The sequence below is a fragment of the Girardinichthys multiradiatus genome, chromosome 12 (genome assembly GCF_021462225.1).
Source record: "Girardinichthys multiradiatus isolate DD_20200921_A chromosome 12, DD_fGirMul_XY1, whole genome shotgun sequence".
In the NCBI taxonomy this organism is placed as follows: Eukaryota; Metazoa; Chordata; class Actinopteri; order Cyprinodontiformes; family Goodeidae; genus Girardinichthys; species Girardinichthys multiradiatus.
In genome coordinates, this window is record NC_061805.1 from 42,836,877 (window position 1) to 42,858,623 (window position 21,747).

Genomic DNA, 21,747 nt, shown 5'->3' on the forward strand with positions numbered 1-21,747 from the left:
GATATTCACAATGTGCCAGTTGATGTTGTTTATGTACTGCCAATTAGGTTTCCCAATTCCACATATTAAAAGTGTGTCAAAGAAAAGCAAATTTAACCAACTTGTGTAGAATATCAAGACATCTTAGCAGTTCATACATGCTGTTATTTCTCTATAACTCTTTTTACCAGCAGAAGGACAGGCATAGACAGGACACTTTTAGAAATAAAAACTTAATGTATGCAACTAAAGTTGTATACATAGGAGCTTTAAAGAAGTAGCACTTTTGAACTTGATGGGGATTTCAGGAGGCTCATTTAGCCCATGCTGTTTCTTTGCAGGGGCCTGATGGTCCACCAGGAAAATTGGGCCTCCCTGGGGAGATGGTAAGAAAAAAATCTATATTTTTCTCTTCTAACAGCAAGTATTTTAGCACAATCTTCAGTCCTAGTTGTACATTTGTTCAAGTGGCATTTTTAAAAACTCAAGATTAAAGGAGTAGTGTTTTGGCCTGAGATGTTATAATACTGATACTATGTATATTTGATCACTTATGCAGTCATGTGAAAAAATTGGGACACCCCATCAAATATTTAGCTCTCAATCAGTAAATGTGGGCATATTAATGTCCAATAATTCTCTCTAAAAAGGGATTTAATAGTTGTTAAACCAAAAATTATTGTTTTTCACTCTTTTTGTAGCCATGTACCTGTCTCTGACATTGATCTAAGAGATGTTTGCCCCACTCTTCACTTTCAGCTGTGAGATGTTTGAAGGGTTTCTAGTATACAAAGAGTGTTTCAAGTCACCTCACAGAATCTCAATGAGATCAGGATCTCATTGAGCCCAGGGCTTGACATTTTCTAATTTTCAGCCAGTTTTTGATGGATTTACTTGTATATTTTGGGTCAGTATCATATACCAGGGTTTTCTTCCTTTTTCAATATTGTTCAAATTGATTATTAAACATCTATACTAGAAAGACACAGACTGTCAAAGAATGTTCTATTTCTTTTTACAAATACGTGTTCTGGACTTTTTAAAAACCTAATAAAATGTACAAAACCACACACCACAGATTGCTCATTTAGGATCTGACATACATAAAACAAAGAAAAGCTTTATGACTGTATAATAAAGTATACACCCCTGTCCATGAGGGTCTGTGCACTAAAACTTTAGATGGGTTTTTGCTCTAACACACCTGATTAAAATGATCAGATTATTTCCTCAGTCTCTCAAGTTCGGCAGGAGGCTGTTAATGACATTTATTTAAATCATGTTTCCTCAAGCAAGTAAAAATCCATGCAGGATACCACCAAATGAGAACCAGAGTGCCCACCTTTGGAATAATACAGTGATTCAAACCTGTTTTTTAGATATTGTCACTAGAAACCTAGTTAGAAGTAGGCAAAAATGCTTAATTTGTAAAATATGTTAAACAGTTTATATTTTATCATTGGCACATAAGGACTGAGTAGTAACCAGTATTTTAATTACTCTACATTTTGTAAAGTAAAAGTTAGGATTTATTTAGAACATGTTATTAAATAAGATGCTGTGGCTAGTTAATTAGAATATTTAATCTGTCCTGTGATCATTTTGTTTTACATTTACAGGTCCTTCTCAAAATATTAGCATATTGTGATAAAGTTCATTATTTTCCATAATATCATGATGAAAATTTAACATTCATATATTTTAGATTCATTGCACACTAACTGAAATATTTCAGGTTTTTCATTGTCTTAATACGGATGATTTTGGCATACAGCTCATGAAAACCCAAAATTCCTATCTCACAAAATTAGCATATTTCATCCAACCAATAAAAGAAAAGTGTTTTTAATACAAAAAACGTCAACCTTAAAATAATCATGTACAGTTATGCACTCAATACTTGGTCGGGAATCCTTTGGCAGAAATGACTGCTTCAATGCGGCGTGGCATGGAGGCAATCAGCCTGTGGCACTGCTGAGGTCTTATGGAGGCCCAGGATGCTTCGATAGCAGCCTTTAGCTCATCCAGAGTGTTGGGTCTTGAGTCTCTCAATGTTCTCTTCACAATATCCCACAGATTCTCTATGGGGTTCAGGTCAGGAAAGTTGGCAGGCCAATTGAGCACAGTGATACCATGGTCAGTAAACCATTTACCAGTGGTTTTGGCACTGTGAGCAGGTGCCAGGTCGTGCTGAAAAATGAAATTTTCATCTCCATAAAGCTTTTCAGCAGATGGAAGCATGAAGTGCTCCAAAATCTCCTGATAGCTAGCTGCATTGACCCTGCCCTTGATAAAACACAGTGGACCAACACCAGCAGCTGACACGGCACCCCAGACCATCACTGACTGTGGGTACTTGACACTGGACTTCTGGCATTTTGGCATTTCCTTCTCCCCAGTCTTCCTCCAGACTCTGGCACCTTGATTTCCGAATGACATGCAGAATCTGCTTTCATCCGAAAAAAGTACTTTGGGCCACTGAGCAACAGTCCAGTGCTGCTTCTCTGTAGCCCAGGTCAGGCGCTTCTGCCGCTGTTTCTGGTTCAAAAGTGGCTTGACTTGGGGAATGTGGCACCTGTAGCCCATTTCCTGCACACGCCTTTGCACGGTGGCTCTGGATGTTTCTACTCCAGACTCAGTCCACTGCTTCCGCAGGTCCCCCAAGGTCTGGAATTGGCCCTTCTCCACAATCTTCCTCAGAGTCTGGTCACCTCTTCTCGTTGTGCAGCGTTTTCTGCCACACTTTTTCCTTCCCACAGACTTCCCACTGAGGTGCCTTGATACAGCACTCTGGGAACAGCCTATTCGTTAAGAAATTTATTTCTGTGTCTTACCCTCTTGGATGAGGGTGTCAATAGTGGCCTTCTGGACAGCAGTCAGGTCGGCAGTCTTACCCATGATTGGGGTTTTGAGTGATGAACCAGGCTGGGACTTTTAAAGGCCTCAGGAATCTTTTGCAGGTGTTTAGAGTTAACTCGTTGATTCAGATGATTAGGTTCATAGCTCGTTTAGAGACCCTTTTAATGATATGCTAATTTTGTGAGATAGGAATTTTGGGTTTTCATGAGCTGTATGCCAAAATCATCCGTATTAAAACAATAAAAGACCTGAAATATTTTAGTTAGTGTGCAATGAATCTAAAATATATGAATGTTAAATTTTCATCATGACATTATGGAAAATAATGAACTTTATCACAATATGCTAATATTTTGAGAAGGACCTGTATGTTGTTTTGCTGCAGGGAAAGTTTGGTGAGCCGGGCAAAGTTGGATCAAAGGGGTTTCCAGTAAGTGATTGAGGTTAACAGAGTTCTTTTAGGTCGGGTCAGATCACTTTTAGCATTGAGGCATGTGGATGAATACCAGCACTGAGTGCTTGTTACCAATGGGCACTATAATTTCAGGGTGTTTCGGGGCCCTCAGGACCTCCCGGAGCCAAAGGAATTGCAGGGGAACCAGTGAGTTTGTTTTTTAAATCAACCTTCGAACTATTTTAATAGTGTAACCCATTTAATTTTCATTCAAAGGGAGAACTACAATGTTAGTGATGTTCTTTTGGCTCTTGTATAAATTCCTCTGTTGAAATGTTTTTCCTGAGCTTTTCCTAGAAACATCCTGTTGGAAAAGCTCAAAAACATCCTAATCCTCTTTTTCCCCTGCTTCTATCCAAGCAGCAAAGTATGGCAAAGCAGGAACATTTTGATTTACTCCATTTCCTCTTTATAGAGGCAGCTTTATTGTAGTTTCAGTGTGCCTCTATATCAGTGGGTCAGTTTTACTCACATTCAGAAGCTTTGGGTCATTGTTTGAAAGATTTTTAGCCTTCCAGATTAAATTATCCCCACAAATACTCACTTTCTATTGAGTTCTTATCCCTTTTCACATTTTTCCCATTTGCTGTCCCTGTCAAAGGTGTTAATCTAATGCCAGAAAATGCTCTTAACCATTTTTATTGATGCCTCTGCTGTTGTTGCTATAGGGAGCATTAGGGCCAACAGGAAGGATTGGACCACTTGGGTCGATTGGACCGATGGTTAGTTGATCACTCAGTTGGTGTCAAAACTCAAGCTGGTTTTTACATTAACTCCAAATATTTAAGGCTGTAACTGTTTCTGATAGGGACCTGATGGAAATGCTGGAGAAAACGGGCCATCGGGTGAACCTGGAGAGAAGGTGAAGAGAGCAAGATATGAAAAATTAAACATCTTGGAACTATAGCTGCACTGTACTTCAGATAAGCATATGGCATTTTACTAACACTGCCTTGCAATAGTATTCACAAAAACTGTATCACATTTTGTCCTCCTGTTACAACCACACACTTCAATTTCCTTAACTGGGATTTTATGTGATAGATCAAAACAAAATGGTGCATAATTATTATGTGGAAGGAAAATTATACTTGGTTTTTAAGTTAAAAAAAAAATTTAATAAATAGAAGTTTGATATGCATACGTCTTTCCAAAGTGAGAAGCACTTTGAAAACAAAGGTGGTGGCTTTATTTTGAGGCATTCAAAAACAAATACTTCATAGTCTCGGTTCTTTGGTTAATAGGGTTCTGTTGGTGCACCTGGCAGCACTGGGGAGCAGGGCTTGATTGGCCAGAGAGTGAGTATCAAATGTTTTCTTCGTGTAGTTTCCTCTAGATTTCATTCTGATAAACTCTCAACATTATTATTATTATTATTATTATTATTGATTTCAGTCATTCTACAGTTTTATTTGATTTGCACAAACGTGAATAGGAAAAACAGGCTCAAGCACCATGTAAAGCAGTTTAAGTGTGCATCATGTTTAATGATTTTCCGAATATTGCACCACTTTAGTTCTCTGCAAATCATATGTTTCATTGAACCCAGGTTGCACTTATGAAAACATATTTCTAAATTATCTCTTCAAGCATATGTTTTTTAGAGATACCTTGAATGAATTATGTCAACATGTCAACAAGTAAAAACATTTACTTTTTCAATGATTTTCTTGTCAAACTTAAACAAACACAAAAAATATTTATATTGTTATGATTTGTCTTTTAGGGTGAGACAGGGATTGATGGGGAGGCTGGGCCAAGTGGACCTCATGGAACTAAGGCAAGTCTAAAAAGCAAATTATTAGGATTTTTATTTTCACACTTGATTAAAGATCCTGTTTATTACAGTACGTTGTTGCCATTAAATTGGGTATTTTTCCTGGTGTGGGCTGCACAGTGTTGATGTTTAATGAAACAACATTAAGAGTTATCAAAGCAGACTGCTGTTTGGCATACATTGCAACATGAGCAAAAATGTTTATTCCTAGCATAGCTTAACTTGTGTAAGTATTGTATTAGCAGAAACAGTCCAAGAGTCGGTTAAACATTAGGCTGTACAAGGCAGTTTTTAGTCATTCAGGACTGGAAACCGGCGCAAGAGGATCTTGGCTTTAGTGAAACTTCTTGATGGAAATTTACCTGATTTAATTTGCAGCTTTTGCTGTTTTTAGGGAAAACAAATTGCTAAACTACTCTGTGCAACATCAATATGAGATTTAACGAAAAAAAGGAGATGTCAGTGGAATTCCAGCATGTTGATAGCATAACACTCAAACACTTGGACATATTAGTCTTTCTTATACTTGGACATTTCACCCCTTAACTCTCATTCCAAGCTACCTTGTGTTTCAAAGATGTCAGAATAGGTGTGCTGGGGAAATGCTTACTAGCCCCTAAAAGCATTAGATTTAGAAACAAATGGGTAGAAGCTGTGCTTGTAAAACTACTCACAAGTGTAAATATTTTTTCAAATAACATATTTGAAGTGCCCAAAAAACCTCTGTAATGCCCAGATTGATATGTTTGCATATACTAACTACAGTCTCAGTGTTAATCATGGGTTTTTTTCTACATTAAACTTACATTACAATCACAGCAGCAAATAGAATATCTACACTGATGCATTCCATAGTTTCTCGGTTTGATTTAATTTTTGGTCATTTTAAAAGGCATAATTTCTCTGTTTACAGGATGTTGTCACAAGAACTGTGTGACAATATTAAGTAGGATAAACTATCTCAAAAACCAACATATCACACCACAATCTAAATAAATTCAAGAACAGATAAGAAATAAAGTCACTGAAGTCTGAAGAGGGTAACAAAGCCACTTCTAAGGCATCGAGACTCCAGTAAACCACAGTGGGAGTTATTATCCACAAAAGAAGAAACATGGAACAGTGGGAATCCTTCCCAGGAGTGGCCAGCCTATCAAAGGTTCTCCAGTGGTACATCAGTGACTCATGCAGAAAGTCAGAAAATAACCTGAAACACAATCTAAAGCTTTGCAGGCCTCACTTGCCCCAGTTAAGGTAACTGTTCATGATTCAACAATAACAAATACATTTGGCAAAAAATGGCCTCCCATGTCACTTTTGCTAAAAAATGTCCTGATGACTTTGATACAATGTCCTGTGGACTGATGAGACATAAGAGAAACATTTTGGAAGATGTACACCCCCTTACATCTGGTGTAAAACTAAAACGGCATTTCAGAAACTGTATTGTGAAGGTCTGAGGCTGCTTTGCTGCTTCATAAATTGGACAACGTGATACAATCACGAATTCTGCTTCCTGTTAGAAAATCCTGAAGAAGAATATGTGGCCATTGGTGTGTGACCTTCAGCTCTGACGCACTTAGGTTATGCAGTAAGACAATGATCTGAAGCACTCCATCAAGTCCACCTCTGATTTGCTTAAAAAACATAAAGAAGGTTTTGGAGTGGCCTAGTCAAAATTCAAAGTTAAATCTGACTTAGATGCTTTGGCATCACTTTAAAGAGGCCAACAGTTGTTACTGCCAGGAGTGAAAGAACCAGTTATTAGGTTTAATGGTCGATTACCTGTCTCATAGGGTCAAGTTGGTTTGGATAGCTTTTTTCCCTTAATAAATCACATCAGCATTTAAAAACTGCATATGACTGAAATTATTATAATTTTTGTTTTTTATGATCTCAAACATTAACCTGAAATAAATGTCTTCCTTTTCCAGTGTAAATTGAATTTTTAATTGGTATTTCGATATGTTGCAGAAATACTATACACTTTGGATGGTATATATTTATTTACTTAGTAAGTTTTCCACAACATGTTTTTCTTGCTAACACATGTGTGGGGTTGAAACAAATGTTTCTTCTGTGGATTTTTGAGACATGAAATAGTGGTGGGAGAAATGTGTTTGAAAAAGTGTGAAATAATCAAAAGAAACAGCCAAGTGAAAAGAAAAGGTTTCTCTTTGGAGAAATCAAATATTTCTACTTTTTTGTCTTCTATCTTTTGTCTAAAATTACATATTAATGTTTTGCACCTTCTACGATGAGTTTGTTGTTCCTGTGGGTTATATTATATCATATATTATATTTCTTCTGATCTTACACAGACCTATTCTTACATTTGTTCTAAGGTTGTATAAATAGAGTTTTTACAGAAGGAGGCTTTTATAATTTAAAGACTCAAAAGGACCAACTGCTTCTTTCAGAAAAAGTGCATCAGAACCAATGTTCTTGTGTTTTGGCCTACTTTGCTATGACAAAATGTTGAGGGACTATAAACACCCTGGAAAAAAAACATGTCAAGTCACATTTCTGTATTTCATCTTTGAAATATCTCCCATTCAATGCCTGCTGTGTCTAACTAATAAATAAGTCATGCTTTTGTGTCATTCTGGTTTCACTACTGTGTGTCTTTGTTTACATGTCTCAGCTGTCAGAGCAGAAACTTCATGCTGTAGCTCTCAGCACTGCATCAAAACTTTTAAGTAGTGTGACACAACTTCTCAATGTGGGCCTTTTCAGATGGCTGTGAATAATTGAAAAAATTTTAAATTGTATTTGTAATCTTGAGCACTGGTTGATATTAACTCCATTTACTGCATGAAAATCTATATGCTCATTAAGTAAGGGCTTAATAGCAGTACTATTGAGAATAAATAGGAATGTAAGAGGCCTAGCTTTTCTGGCAGTGATTCTCAGGGTCTGCAGTAACTCCTGTGCTGTTATTTGTTCATTTGATGATGTAGAAAATTGAAAGTAGAGAGTAGCAGGCTAAAAGCACCAGCTGAAGTTGTGCTGCGCCATTACCACTTTTTTGCACCCGGGGGTAAAGATGTGTGAAAATCCTGAAGATAAATGACTTCCTTATTGAAGTAGCTAGTATCCCACATTGAAACTGTTGGAAAAATCCATCCTTTATTATGAGTGCATTTATTTAAAGGGGGAATCAATCTAACACTAAAAAATACATATTTATACATTAAATCACGTATACCACTCTTACTATCACCTCTTCTATTAATACTTTGTATAATATCCTTGTGCCAATACGATGGCACTTTGTCTTTCTCTACATGCTTACCTATAAAAATCAGTATATCATCCAAAAGTTTATTTATTTCAGGAATTAACTTTATTATCCACAGTGTTATACAGTTTTGCTTATAAGTTAACATACCCTGCAAGCACTTTTCGCCATTTTTCGTAGAATATGAATGACAATAAAAGATGATATTTTCTTTCACTCCTGGTTGGATGAAACCATTTATTATCAAACATATGTGAATGCTTGTGACATTATGATATCTTTAATTTAAATAGTTAAGACTTACAGCTAATGAAACACCAGAATACAAAAACAGTAATTTTAAATTCAGAAATGCTGGCCACATGAAAATGTCAATGTATTGTACAGTTAATGTAACTCTTTGCATGAGTTACTCCATTAGTGCAGGATGACATCAAGGCAGTCAGCCAGTGGCTCTGCTGAGGTGTTAAGGAAGCTTGTCTTAACACCTCGGCATTGTAGACGGATGCTGGAAAATGTAATATGTGGTCACTATCTCATAAAGCTTTTCAGCAGAAGAGAGTATTTCCCCTGCACTGACTATGTACTGGTGACCTTGATTTCCAAATGAAATGCAAAATTTACTTTCACCTGAACAGAGAACTAAATATGTTACATTATAAAATCTTAACAGATAAAAATCACTGCTATTATTTCTCATTTATACCAAAAGCAGTGCTGTTTAAGTTAAAGGTGTAATCTTTAAATTTTTTAGGGTGAGAAAGGAGATGCTGGTCCAGATGGCGCCATTGGGGACAGAGGTGAAATTGGCCTGAAAGGAAAGGAAGGGCGAACTGGTCCTTCTGGACTTGTGGGGGTCAGGGTGAGTACCCCAGGAGTAATCTTTGATTCCCTTTCACTTCTAACAAAGACAGCTCTTTTTGTCCACTGAAAGCCCTCTGCTCTGACTCGTTTAACAGGGTCAGGAAGGCAAACCTGGCAAAATTGGGGAAAGAGGAAAGCCAGGAGAAAAGGTCCGTCAGCTCACTTGCTTGCAGCAAAGCACACGTTTCATTTTAGCTGGCAGTCAATTTACTCAGTTCTTTGGAGTTAAATATTCCTTTGCTGTAGTTGTAAACAAACTAAGAGGTCACTAACCTCCAGGAAACCAGCAGTGGAGGTATGTTTGTACATACCTGATCATTGGTGTTCTTTCTCCAGGGGAGCAAAGGTCAGCAAGGCCATTTAGGTGAGGGTGGACCAATTGGGGAGCAGGGAGAGCATGGATTTACTGGACAGAAGGGAGCAAGAGGAACCATTGGCCCTGCGGTATGTTCTCAGGGAGGGAAGGACTTTGCTTGTCAATATCAATTAAACATATTGTATCTATTGTATCTTTTTCTCAGGGTGCTCCTGGAAGAATGGGCCAAGAAGGCGATCCAGGCATAGCAGGATATGTGGTACGCACTTTCATCAGAAGATTCTATGGCAAACCTTTAAGTCTTCGATTTTAAAGCAAAAAAATATAAAATTTATTTTAGACCTGAGGGAATTTGTCTTAGACTGCCATAAAGGACAGGACTTTGTGTGACTAACAGAAAAAAATGTTTTTGGGACAGAAAATCATTTTGAAAATATAAATTAAAAAAAACAAAAAAGGCCTTGGTAATAAAACAACTTCCTTAAGTTAAGCATTTGTCAGTTTGACTTTTCTTTTTTATTTATATTCCATTTTAAGACTTCAACAGAAAAAATTAAATAAATAAAAAAATCTTAAATATCAAATAACAAAACAACAAATGACAAAACAACCTAAAACAGCGAAGTACAGTGTTATTTAGTCTTGTTTGCTTACAAATCATCAGCTCTTTTTAAAGGAATCTACCAAATGTTCTTTTTTCTGCAAAACTTGTCATGATAACTTACTCTGTGAATATATCCTGCTAGGTGGCAGGATTTCTTTACATTTCCTGACTGTTCCTTTCCTGCTAAGCCTGAAGAAGTTGTCTGCCACACTTTCCTTTTGTCATTTATGCAGTTGATCTCAGTCGTTTTGAAGGGCATTCATTTTGCATGAGTTTATAGCTTTAGAAATACCTAAATCTACATCAGATAATAGATCATAGCACACCAAGTGCCTTTAACAGAAATGATTTTATGATTGTTTATCAATGGAATAATAGAGCTCAAACATCTTTAGCAAATAACACTTGGCTTAAAAGCAACAGGATTCTTATTTCTAAGGACATTTCTAAGGACATTGGAACAGCTGAAAAACTGCCCTTTTTCAAATAAAACATTGATATTTATAAAATTCTGAATTTACTAGATTCAAATGTGCGCTCTGTTGTTCTAGCTGAGCATACGAGCGAAGATACCCCAAGCCAGTTTAATTAGCTGTGATCAACAGCCTAACTCATTCAGTTTCCATTATTTCATCTAAAACAATACATTTCTTAGAACTGCTTTTGGATCAGATCCCAGTCTTCAAAATTCATGCTAGTGGTCAGATTTGTTCTCAGTAATCAAATGAATGACTTTCATTTGTTTTAAACTCTTAAACCAGGGTTTGTGTAGCTTTTTTCTCTGGTTAATGGCTTATTTTTAAAAAGAAAAACTTTTCTTTGTTTTAAATAAATGTCCTAAAGTTAAACACTGTGACGAAGAAATGTAATGCAAAGTAAGGTCTTTCAACTTAACCAAAAAAGACACAAAAGAAGAGATTAAATCTGAAATATAAATGATCTGCAGCTGAAGAAGTTAACATACAGATCCTTCTCAAAATATTAGCATATTGTGATTAAGTTCATTATTTTCCATAATGTCATGATGAAAATTTAACATTCATATATTTTAGATTCATTGCACACTAACTGAAATATTTCAGGTCTTTTATTGTCTTAATACGGATGATTTTGGCATACAGCTCATGAAAACCCAAAATTCCTATCTCACAAAATTAGCATGTTTCATCCGACCAATAAAAGAAGTGTTTTTAATACAAAAAACGTCAACCTTCAAATAATCATGTACAGTTATGCACTCAATACTTGGTCGGGAATCCTTTGGCAGAAATGACTGCTTCAATGCGGCGTGGCATGGAGGCAATCAGCCTGTGGCACTGCTGAGGTCTTATGGAGGCCCAGGATGCTTCAATAGCGGCCTTTAGCTCATCCAGAGTGTTGGGTCTTGAGTCTCTCAACGTTCTCTTCACAATATCCCACAGATTCTCTATGGAGTTCAGGTCAGGAGAGTTGGCAGGCCAATTGAGCACAGTGATACCATGGTCAGTAAACCATTTACCAGTGGTTTTGGCACTGTGAGCAGGTGCCAGGTCGTGCTGAAAAATGAAATCTTCATCTCCATTAAGCTTTTCAGCAGATGGAAGCATGAAGTGCTCCAAAATCTCCTGATAGCTAGCTGCATTGACCCTGCCCTTGATAAAACACAGTGGACCAACACCAGCAGCTGACACGGCACCCCAGACCATCACTGACTGTGGGTACTTGACACTGGACTTCTGGCATTTTGGCATTTCCTTCTCCCCAGTCTTCCTCCAGACTCTGGCACCTTGATTTCCGAATGACATGCAGAATTTGCTTTCATCCGAAAAAAGTACTTTGGACCACTGAGCAACAGTCCAGTGCTGCTTCTCTGTAGCCCAGGTCAGGCGCTTCTGCCGCTGTTTCTGGTTCAAAAGTGGCTTGACCTGGGGAATGCGGCACCTGTAGCCCATTTCCTGCACACGCCTGTGCACGGTGGCTCTGGATGTTTCTACTCCAGACTCAGTCCACTGCTTCCGCAGGTCCCCCAAGGTCTGGAATCGGCCCTTCTCCACAATCTTCCTCAGGGTCCGTTCACCTCTTCTCGTTGTGCAGCATTTTCTGCCACACTTTTTCCTTCCCACAGACTTCCCACTGAGGTGCCTTGATACAGCACTCTGGGAACAGCCTATTCGTTCAGAAATGTATTTCTGTGTCTTACCCTCTTGCTTGAGGGTGTCAATAGTGGCCTTCTGGACAGCAGTCAGGTCGGCAGTCTTACCCATGATTGGGGTTTTGAGTGATGAACCAGGCTGGGAGTTTTAAAGGCCTCAGGAATCTTTTGCAGGTGTTTAGAGTTAACTTGTTGATTCAGATGATTAGGTTCATAGCTCGTTTAGAGACCCTTTTAATGATATGCTAATTTTGTGAGATAGGAATTTTGGGTTTTCATGAGCTGTATGCCAAAATCATCCGTATTAAGACAATGAAAGACCTGAAATATTTCAGTTAGTGTGCAATGAATCTAAAATATATGAATGTTAAATTTTCATAATGACATTATGGAAAATAATGGACTTTATCACAATATGCTAATATTTTGAGAAGGACCTGTATTTCACTAATTAAATGGTGAAACATATTCAAAAAATCCATTACAATGAAATAAATTTCAACCATTAATGTTTGTTAATTTTGGCTTAAAGTTGACCAAATTCATTGCATATGATCACTTAAAATTATGGGTATTAAGACAGGAATTGTATGTCATGGCCATATTATGGCTACACAACCATGAGGAAAACTGGACATTTGTTAAGCTGAGAAATAATGACACCCTTAACAAGGATGATAAGCCACTAAAGGTCATTGCCAAAGGAGCTGGCTGTTCAGAGTGCAAGCATATTGATGGAAAGTTAAGTGGATGGAAAAAGGTGACTAAGAAAAGGGTGCATCAGCAACAGTGATACCTGCATTCTTGAGAGGCCTGAGAAGACCCTTCAAGAGTTTTGGGGAGATTTGGATGGCCTGGACTGCAGCTGGAGTGAGTCCGTCAAGGGTTACTATTATCTGCATTAAGCCACCCCTGAACTAATAACAGCAGAAGGGTCTTACCCAAGCTGGACTGTTTCTTATTGACCCAAATTTCTTTTTTAAGGTGAAAGTAAACCACAATCAGTAATGATTTGGGGAGCCATGCCATCTGCTGATGTTGGTCTACTATGTTTTATTAAGTCAAGGGTCATTTGTTCAATTCAATTCAGTTTTATTAATAGGGCGGCAATTCACAACATATGTCGTCTCTACACCCTCTACTAGGCATGCTTCCTTCTGCTGATGAGCTTTATGAAGGAGCTGATTTCATTTTCCAGCAGGACCTGGCACCTGCTCACAGTGCCACAAGTACCTGATTTATTGACCATGGTATTCCTGTGCTTATGTATAAAACAAGCTGGCCTGACTAATGCATAGATGATCAATGAAACACCAGAGCCAACAATGCCAACAAGTTAAAGGTTGCTATTAAAGCAACCTGGGCTTCCTTAACACCTCAGCAGTGTCACAGCCTGATTGCTTCCATGTCATGCTGCATTGATGCAGTAATTCGTGCAAAACAAGCCTCGACTAAGTACTATATATATTTTTTTTATATATTTTTTTCACTAGGCTGACATTTCAGCCCTAAAAATTACATTAGGCCAATAAGGCCTAATGTAATTGAGAAGGATTATATAATATTTTTACATTATCATTAAAGTGAAGAGAAATAAACACCTGAAATATGACACTTGTGTGTAATGAATCTACATGTTATGCAGGACTCACTTTTTCAAATAAATACCTGAAATAAATGACCCTTTCAATTATATCAATAATAATTAATTGATATGCACTTATATCCACAGCTTAACTAATGAATTTAAAAAGTTGATCCATATTGCATATGATATATGCTGTATCAAACACTCTGCCACTGGGCAGTGAGGCAAAGGCGGGAAGCTCTGTTTGTGTAAAAGCAGTCTTTTTGTTTTTGTAGGGTTACTTGGGACCACCGGGACCACTTGGAAACCCTGGACCAAAAGGAGAAAAGGTATATCATCCAGTTATTTCTTGTCCCATCAGCAACCTGCAGATTGTTTTATGAGCTCTGTTGGGACCTGTCATACATCACACTGTCTTTGTGCACGACCACTTGCTTGATGCGCTGGGCCAGGGCTCTTGATCCTAATTAGTGCTTTCTTGGTCTGCATTGGTGTCTTTGCCTATCACCAAAGTTACCCCTAAGTTAATCTGTAAAATGAACCTGGACAAATCTAATTAACTCAGCACAGTCAAATGTGTATAATTAGCCAAGCACCTGGACTTCTGCTCATAATTTTGTAGATATTAGCCACATAATTTGTGTTTATTTGACAGGAGCAATGTATAAAATGTGTATACACTGTGCACCAGAGTTTAGTGATACACTCATTTGCATTTTTTTAGTCCCTGGGCAGAAGCCATCTGGATGCAGTTATTTGTTGTTTTCTCAATGCCGGTATCCTCGATATAATTGCTGTGCCTGCACTCTAATTAATGCAGTATCACGCTATCACCCAGGCCATTGTAGAATTTATGATTGCCAATTTAGTGCCAGGTTATTCTGACACTGAAATTACAATGTCAATACAAGTCTAAATTACAGTTGAAGGTACAGCTTATTGCTTTTCATCTATGCAGTTGTTGGTTGTCGTTGCCCCCTGGCCTTAACTATTTATCCTCCACATAGATTCAGTGTTGGGTTCTGTGTTTATTATTTTTGCTACCCACATGTGCAGCATGTAACTGTTTACACACATCCATTGCTATTGTTAAATGAATGTCATGAAAACCCCCTGAGCAAGCTAGCTTCATTTATGTGAAATAGGATCATTGTGGGTAATAGCTTGTGAAAATGATTTTCCATTCTTTTGAAGAGAGCTCTTCTTGTGTTTCAAAGGAGCATGTAAAACAGGCATTGCTTCTGTTCAGATTATTGGATTTAAGAGTTATACACCTTTGAGTGTGGTCGTTTGTTTCTTGCGTAGGGTGAACAGGGAGATGACAGCAAGATAGAGGGCCTTTCAGGTCCCCAAGGTGACAGAGTGAGTTTCTATGCTGCACCACATTTTTGTGTGCTGTATGTTAGCAGCACTCTGGAGTGTTAAACTATTCTTTGTTTCCATCTGAATTCAGGGTCCTCTTGGAGACAGAGGAGAGCGGGGAGAGCCAGGTGACCTGGGACACATAGTAAGTAGTCAAGACAACAATAAGACAACAAGAATATCTCCAAATCTATACAGCAAGTTGTGTTTTTTACATTATTGAGTTAAATGTGGGTAAAAATAATTTGATAAAAACAAGTAGACAATGTATTTTTTTGTCAGGGTCAAGCTGGCTTAAATGGGCCTAGAGGTGAATCTGGTGCCCCAGGCCTTCCTGTAGGTATTCACTTTCTGGCTTCTAACACATTTAACCAATCACTTTACCAATTCTATACCAATTATACGTACAAAGTCCAACAATCTTCATTTTAATGATACTTTCAGGGACATCCTGGTGTAAAAGGACAACCAGGGCTGAAAGGATCCAAAGGTGATCAGGTAAGGACATAAAATAAATATATGTTTGTAGGATTGAGGATGAGAAAATGAGATTCTTTATACGATGTAATTTTTTATTTTTTATTTTTTTTGCTTTAGGGTCCAAAAGGAAAACCAGGGGTAACAGGTGCATCTGGGAACAGAGGCTCACCAGTGAGTTGGATGGACAGTTGGTCAAAAGTGTATTCACCCCTTATGGACCACTGTAAATGCAGTACAATTCCTCTGATCAATGTGTTCTGGAAAATAAAGAAGATGCATTAGTGGTTGCATAAGAGTGCACATTCTTTAACTAATACTTTGCTGACTTTGATTTCATTACTGCATTTATGGGCATACCACAACTCAACTTTCCAAGGCTTGTCTAGCCTACCTTGCAGAAGTTCTCCAAATCTGCTAGATTTTGATACCATCTGTTGTCCACGGCTGTATTCAGATCATCCCACAGAGTTTCTATCAGGTGTAGTTCGAGACTTTGACTAGGCCTTTCCAACATTGATAATACAGTGATGCTAGAAAATTAAATAGCTCTTCATCTTTAGCTTTCTAGCAGACATCTTAAGGCTGTATGTCAAAGCTGACTGGTTTTTGAAACTGTCCATAATTCCACCCAAATAAAACTGTGCTTCAGATTAAACTGGGAGTACAGTAACCCTGCAACATCATGCTGATGCAGCTGAGTTAATGTGTGGAACACTAACTCAGTTTAATTATTTGCTGTTAATCAGATTGAACATAATTGTTGGCAGATTTATTCTCAAGAAAGCTGAGAAGAGTAAATAATCAAAAGGTGCTCTGACCAAATATTAGTTTAACTATGTGAACAATTATGCAACCATTGTACAGGAAAAAGGTTTTGAAATTTTTTGTCATGGTCTCATTTTGTTTTTTAAATCACAAAACCTGGCTTTTTAACAGGGGTGTGTATACTTTTCAGATCTACCATATTATTTGTCAAAGAGTACTTTTGCATATCAGATATTTGCTTTGGCATTAGACTTTGAACTTTTGTATCGTCCTAAGGGTCCACAGGGGTCATCTGGCCCACGTGGGGTCCTGGGCAGAGAGGGACTGGAGGGCCCACCTGGAATAGATGGCTTACCTGGTAAAGATGGAAGTAAAGGAATCAAGGTGAACCCACTATCAGTAAAATATATTAAGTGAGAGAGAAAAAAGCATTTCGTTTTTGATTGCTAACTGTTTGTGCTCTGAGTTCAGGGGGATCAGGGAGAGGATGGAGAAACTGGTTTACCTGGAAAACCTGGGATGCAGGGTGGAAAGGGGGTGACAGGACTTCCAGGAAGCCAGGGCTCCTTTGGTTCAAAGGTGTGAAGGCTGGGTGAACCATTTGCAAAGCTTTTTCTTCATTTTAGTTGCTTTTGCTAATAAGGTTAATTTATAGCACAATAAATGTTTATAACTAAGAATGCAGGCAAATGTATTGCCATTGACAGTAATAACTGCCAACAAGCTTTAATCTGTTGGAACAGCCTCCCTTTGTGCCTCTGCATTTATATAACATTTGCAACTGTTTATGTTATTTTTTATTATCTCTGACTCTGCGGGAAGTCTTTTTGGCCTCTCTTACAATACCCCCATTTAATACAGTAATCAGTGTTAAAAATAGTTGGCTGTATTTATTTGCATAGCCTTGCCAGTATTATATAAAATGCAAAATTCATGGTACTTGACAAACTCAGAGGGGATGTATTTATTAGTTCTGCAGTAATAAACAGTTTTCACCTCCTTGCTGACTCCTAAGATAGGATGTTAAATTCTGTTTAGGTCGTATTTTGGAAATGCATTGGATTAATAGGAGTTGAAGCTTTGATTGTTGTTTTATTCCCCTGTCAAGATTTTTTTTAAAAGGCACCTGAATGAGGTGGAAAGTAGCTTGAGAGGTTGCATTTTTAGCAGTAATGTTTTTGCATTGGTCAGGGGCCACATTAAATGCAATAATTTGTCAATTTAAGAGGACATCTACAAAGGGTCATGAACCATAGGCTTGTTACAATACTAACCTCCACTGGTCTGTAAACAGAAATGTGCAAAGGATGTGGTGTAGTTGCAAAGAAAAATGTTTGTGTGTGTTTCAGGGGGAAAGGGGTCTGCCAGGCCAGATGGGTCCAGCAGGGAAGAGAGGTTCTGTCGGTGTGATGGGATTCCCAGGAAAACAAGGAGATTTGGGAACTAAAGGCCAACTAGTTAGCAGAGATTTCTTTTAAAAAGCCAAATTACTTTACATAACACTATTCGTTGGTTGTCTTGTGACTGCTATTTCCTTTTGGTCAGGGCGACATTGGTGAACAGGGTTTCCCGGGAGTACTGGGCATGTTTGGACCAAAGGTGAGTTCCCAAGAAATTGATTCAGCACTAACGTTTTACATTTCAAAACATCAATCTGGAGGCTAGACTTAACATTTAGCAGTAGAATACCCTAAAATGGCGTCCAGGTTTAGCTTAAGTACTTTTGTTAAGATTAAATAACTAAATTTATCTGGAGGTATCATGTTGTGTTTAAGAGGATTAGGCATCAAAGCTGCATAGTATTACTGCGTAATTCCCCCCTGGGTGGCGTCTGCTCAGCTGTGAGTGGGCTTTATTTTCATCAGTGTTCCACTGTAGATCAGTATCAGCTGATAAAACTGCATAGAGTTTATCAATTCTTTCATTTGAAACCTTTAGAGTGACACCAAACATTTTCCTTGTAGTTGAGCTCTTTGTGAAATAATTGCTGTTGATGCTCAGTAGTTGATCTAATGGTGAAGCTGTTAATAAGTATAAAAAGAGTAAAATAGGATTAAAGTACAGAGGCTTTAAAATGATCTCGCAAAGGCTAAGGTGACTTAAATTTATATTAGAGAGGCATGATTTTAGAATGCACCTGGAGACGTGTATGAGTGGCATATTTGTCAACATATTCTTTAAGAATTTTTTAATCTTTTGGGGCCCTTCAGGCCTGTTGGGACTATAAACGGTCACAAAGGTTGCTTTTCTCCGGCTGGGCTGAATTATTTTACTTAATTAACTTGATCCGGCTGCCTTCTGTTTGTTCTGATTCTATTGAGACATAGATTAAGATGAGATACAATGATGGTTGTGTCTAAGCACATTTAGGGAAATAAGAATAAACTCTTGTGCATGTGTTTAAATGTCTGGCAAAGCTATGCTAGCAGATGACTTGAAGCTAATCACAGGATTATTCCTTAACTTACATCTCTTTACACTAAGATGTGTTGATGTGTTTCCAGGGACCCCCGGGGGACATTGGCCTGGGAGGAATACAGGGACCAAAAGGACCACGAGGACTGATGGTAAGATGATAATAAATAGTAGTTTCCCAACTCAGTGCAGTACTTCAGCAAACTCTGGGGTACAGAATTCTCCCAAACTGCACATTTGGCATGAAAAATAAGTGCGGCCTCATCTGAAGCTTCATCACATGTGTCCTTAGTCACTTACATGTCTGCTTTTCAGGGTGCGGTGGGAGCCTTGGGCCCCCTTGGCATCATTGGGCCCAGCGGTCATCCAGTATGTACCTCATCTCTCATCTTGTGTGCCAAGCTTTATGTGACTACTCTCTGCTTTTTTGGCAGTGATGGAGTGATCGTCTGTCTTCTTTCTCTTCATCAGGGACCCCAGGGTGACAAAGGAAGTCGTGGGGAGACGGTGCGTGGCGCTGTTTTGATGAATCCCTGTCTGTCTATACTGTGAGCACAGAATAGGATACTTAGCAAGGAGACACAGTGCACCACTCAGCCTCCTCCTGCCCCTCAGCACTTTCATTTCCTATTGTGTTCCGCTCTTTGTTGTTACACTCGCAGTGACACTTAGCTGCTGTGGAAATCTTGTCAGTGTGATAAATGTTGGCCGCTTGCACGTCTCAGAGCTTTTTAAGAGGTTTGTTGAGCGCTCGTACAGCATAATTTACAGCAGCTCTCTGAGAACGCCTACATTCATATTCGGGTCTGCAGTGTGAAAATTGGATTTGCTATGTAGAATAAGATTTTTAAGAATTTGCAATGGATAAAAGGGGAATTTCAACATCAAAATACACCAGTGAAATACACAAATTTGCTGCAAAGTATACATCTTATTAACTATAAGTAATAAAGCTTTTGTGCCTTTATTGTTATTTTCATAATCGATTAATATCTCTTTTTTCTCCTTAAGGGGTTACAAGGGCCAAATGTAAGTAATGTTTAACATTCCTTCTAAGAGCACAATTGCTATATATTGTTATATAAAATGTATATATCATATTCTGTTAGTATTTTAATTTCTTTATTATATTTTGTTAGGGATCTCCTGGTCCTCGAGGACCACCTGGACCACCAGTGAGTTTTTTTTGTTGTATATTTACCACTTGAAATATACCTTAATTTACTTTTTCATTCATTAAAACTTTGGAAACTGTCATTTTCTCACATTCTATGAATCATTTTTAGTCTGCTGTTATGTACTGCCTTGCAAAATTATTCATTACACAAGAACTTTTTTACATTTGGCACTTTACAACTGAAAATCTGAAATGTTTGGCACGTGTTTGAATTCAGCCCCCTTTTATCTGATACCTCTAAATAAAATCCAGTGCACACCGGTTGTGTTCAGAACTGATCAAATTATTAGAGTTCACTTGTGTAATTTGATCTTAGTATGAATACAGCTGTTCTGGGAAGGCCTCAAAGGTTTTGTAGGGAATGTTTAAAGCAGGGTTAGGTTATACAACAATATCCCAAGCTCTGAACATTTCACAGCACACTGTTCAATCCATTATCTGAGAATGAAAAGGGTGGCACAGCTACAAATCTATCGCAACATAGATATCTACCCAAACCAACAGACCAGGCAGGGAGATCAATATTCAGAAAAGCAGCAAAGAGGCCCATGGTAACTCTGGAGGAGCGACAGAGACCCTCAGCTCAGCCAGGATCTGTTGACAGGACAACTATTAGTTTTCCAGAATGGAAAGAAGAAATCCCTTACTTACAAAAAGGTCCAATTTAAAGTTCCCCACATCAAACATGTTGCAGACGGTGCTCTTGTCAGAAAAGACTAGAATTGAACATTTTGGGCTACATGTCAACAGACAGCTACTGCGTGGTGCAAAACTAACACTGCACTGTTCCGGTCACTGACGTCTAGGGGCTCTCTTTATAAGAGACGGCGAATATGTTTTGCAATTTGTCAACAACAAAGTGCTGCTGCACTCCTTCTCCCTGGGCCTTCATGTGTGGCGATCTTGTTCTGTCACTCTCTGTGACACACTGTATGGTTTTTTTGGTGCTTTTGATGTATTTTTAAGCAGCAGTGCAGTGTATTTCAAACCACACAGATGAAGCCGGTAAGGGGTTCTCTGCCTTCTTTGTTGAATTGTTTTTCTCTTGTTTTGTGGTCAGCAAGGAAGCACAGCCTTCATAGTTTTTTTTTTTTTTCTTTTTGAGTAAGTTTTCTTTTATTTCTAGTTAGAAGGGGGTGGTTTGTTTATTTTTGTGGCAGTATTCCACTGTATGGATACTTTTCTTTAGCAGGCACAGGAAAGCTGCTCAAAGTTGATGGGCACATGGATGGAGCTAAGCACAGGGTAGTCATGGAAGAACACCTATAGGTGGAAAGACCTGCGACGGATGGAAAGGTTTACCTATCAGCAGAACAACAAAGCTTGTTCATGGGTTAGAATGGCCCAGTCAGTGTCCAGACTTAAATCGAATTGCAAATCTGTGGCAGAACTTGAAAACTGCTGTTCAAAGACGTTCTGCATCCAGTCTGACTGAGCTTGAGCTATTTTGCAAAATTTTAGTCTTTAGATGTGCAAAGCTGGTAGGGATATACCCCAAAAGACAACACAGTTTACATAACACTTCACGGAAAAGCAGTTTTAGAAAATATTTACTATTGGTAGCTGAATACAAATGTACACCAGACTTTTCAGAGTTCAGATGTTTAGACCACTTTTCTTCTGACTGTTTTTTTTTCCCAGAGGTGTTGTGGGTTGTGTTTTTTCCATCTGTCCTGAGAACCTTCATACACTAAGCTCTGCTTAGTGGCTTAAACTGAAGAGACTGTATATTCTT

The 21,747-nt window shown here is 38.2% G+C and overlaps 1 protein-coding gene across 3 annotated transcripts in view; it reads left to right on the forward strand.

Moving 5' to 3' along the window:
- Positions 1 to 21,747, forward strand: part of col27a1b (collagen, type XXVII, alpha 1b) — a 121,184-nt gene that overhangs the window by 77,274 nt on the left and 22,163 nt on the right. For all 3 annotated transcript variants that reach the window (XR_007040580.1, XM_047381032.1, XM_047381033.1), the window contains 26 exons: positions 321 to 365; positions 3,224 to 3,268; positions 3,386 to 3,439; positions 3,961 to 4,014; positions 4,101 to 4,154; positions 4,537 to 4,590; positions 5,019 to 5,072; positions 9,065 to 9,172; positions 9,270 to 9,323; positions 9,511 to 9,618; positions 9,696 to 9,749; positions 14,089 to 14,142; positions 15,119 to 15,175; positions 15,267 to 15,320; positions 15,458 to 15,511; positions 15,620 to 15,673; positions 15,773 to 15,826; positions 16,697 to 16,804; positions 16,892 to 16,999; positions 17,770 to 17,877; positions 17,966 to 18,019; positions 18,925 to 18,987; positions 19,151 to 19,204; positions 19,307 to 19,342; positions 19,847 to 19,864; positions 19,975 to 20,010. Coding sequence is in view for 2 of the 3 variants with exons in the window: in XM_047381032.1 (XP_047236988.1) it covers positions 321 to 365; positions 3,224 to 3,268; positions 3,386 to 3,439; positions 3,961 to 4,014; positions 4,101 to 4,154; positions 4,537 to 4,590; positions 5,019 to 5,072; positions 9,065 to 9,172; positions 9,270 to 9,323; positions 9,511 to 9,618; positions 9,696 to 9,749; positions 14,089 to 14,142; positions 15,119 to 15,175; positions 15,267 to 15,320; positions 15,458 to 15,511; positions 15,620 to 15,673; positions 15,773 to 15,826; positions 16,697 to 16,804; positions 16,892 to 16,999; positions 17,770 to 17,877; positions 17,966 to 18,019; positions 18,925 to 18,987; positions 19,151 to 19,204; positions 19,307 to 19,342; positions 19,847 to 19,864; positions 19,975 to 20,010 (1,596 nt within the window). In the remaining variant the exon portion in view is untranslated. The remainder of the gene's footprint in view (positions 1 to 320; positions 366 to 3,223; positions 3,269 to 3,385; positions 3,440 to 3,960; positions 4,015 to 4,100; positions 4,155 to 4,536; positions 4,591 to 5,018; positions 5,073 to 9,064; positions 9,173 to 9,269; positions 9,324 to 9,510; positions 9,619 to 9,695; positions 9,750 to 14,088; positions 14,143 to 15,118; positions 15,176 to 15,266; positions 15,321 to 15,457; positions 15,512 to 15,619; positions 15,674 to 15,772; positions 15,827 to 16,696; positions 16,805 to 16,891; positions 17,000 to 17,769; positions 17,878 to 17,965; positions 18,020 to 18,924; positions 18,988 to 19,150; positions 19,205 to 19,306; positions 19,343 to 19,846; positions 19,865 to 19,974; positions 20,011 to 21,747) is intronic.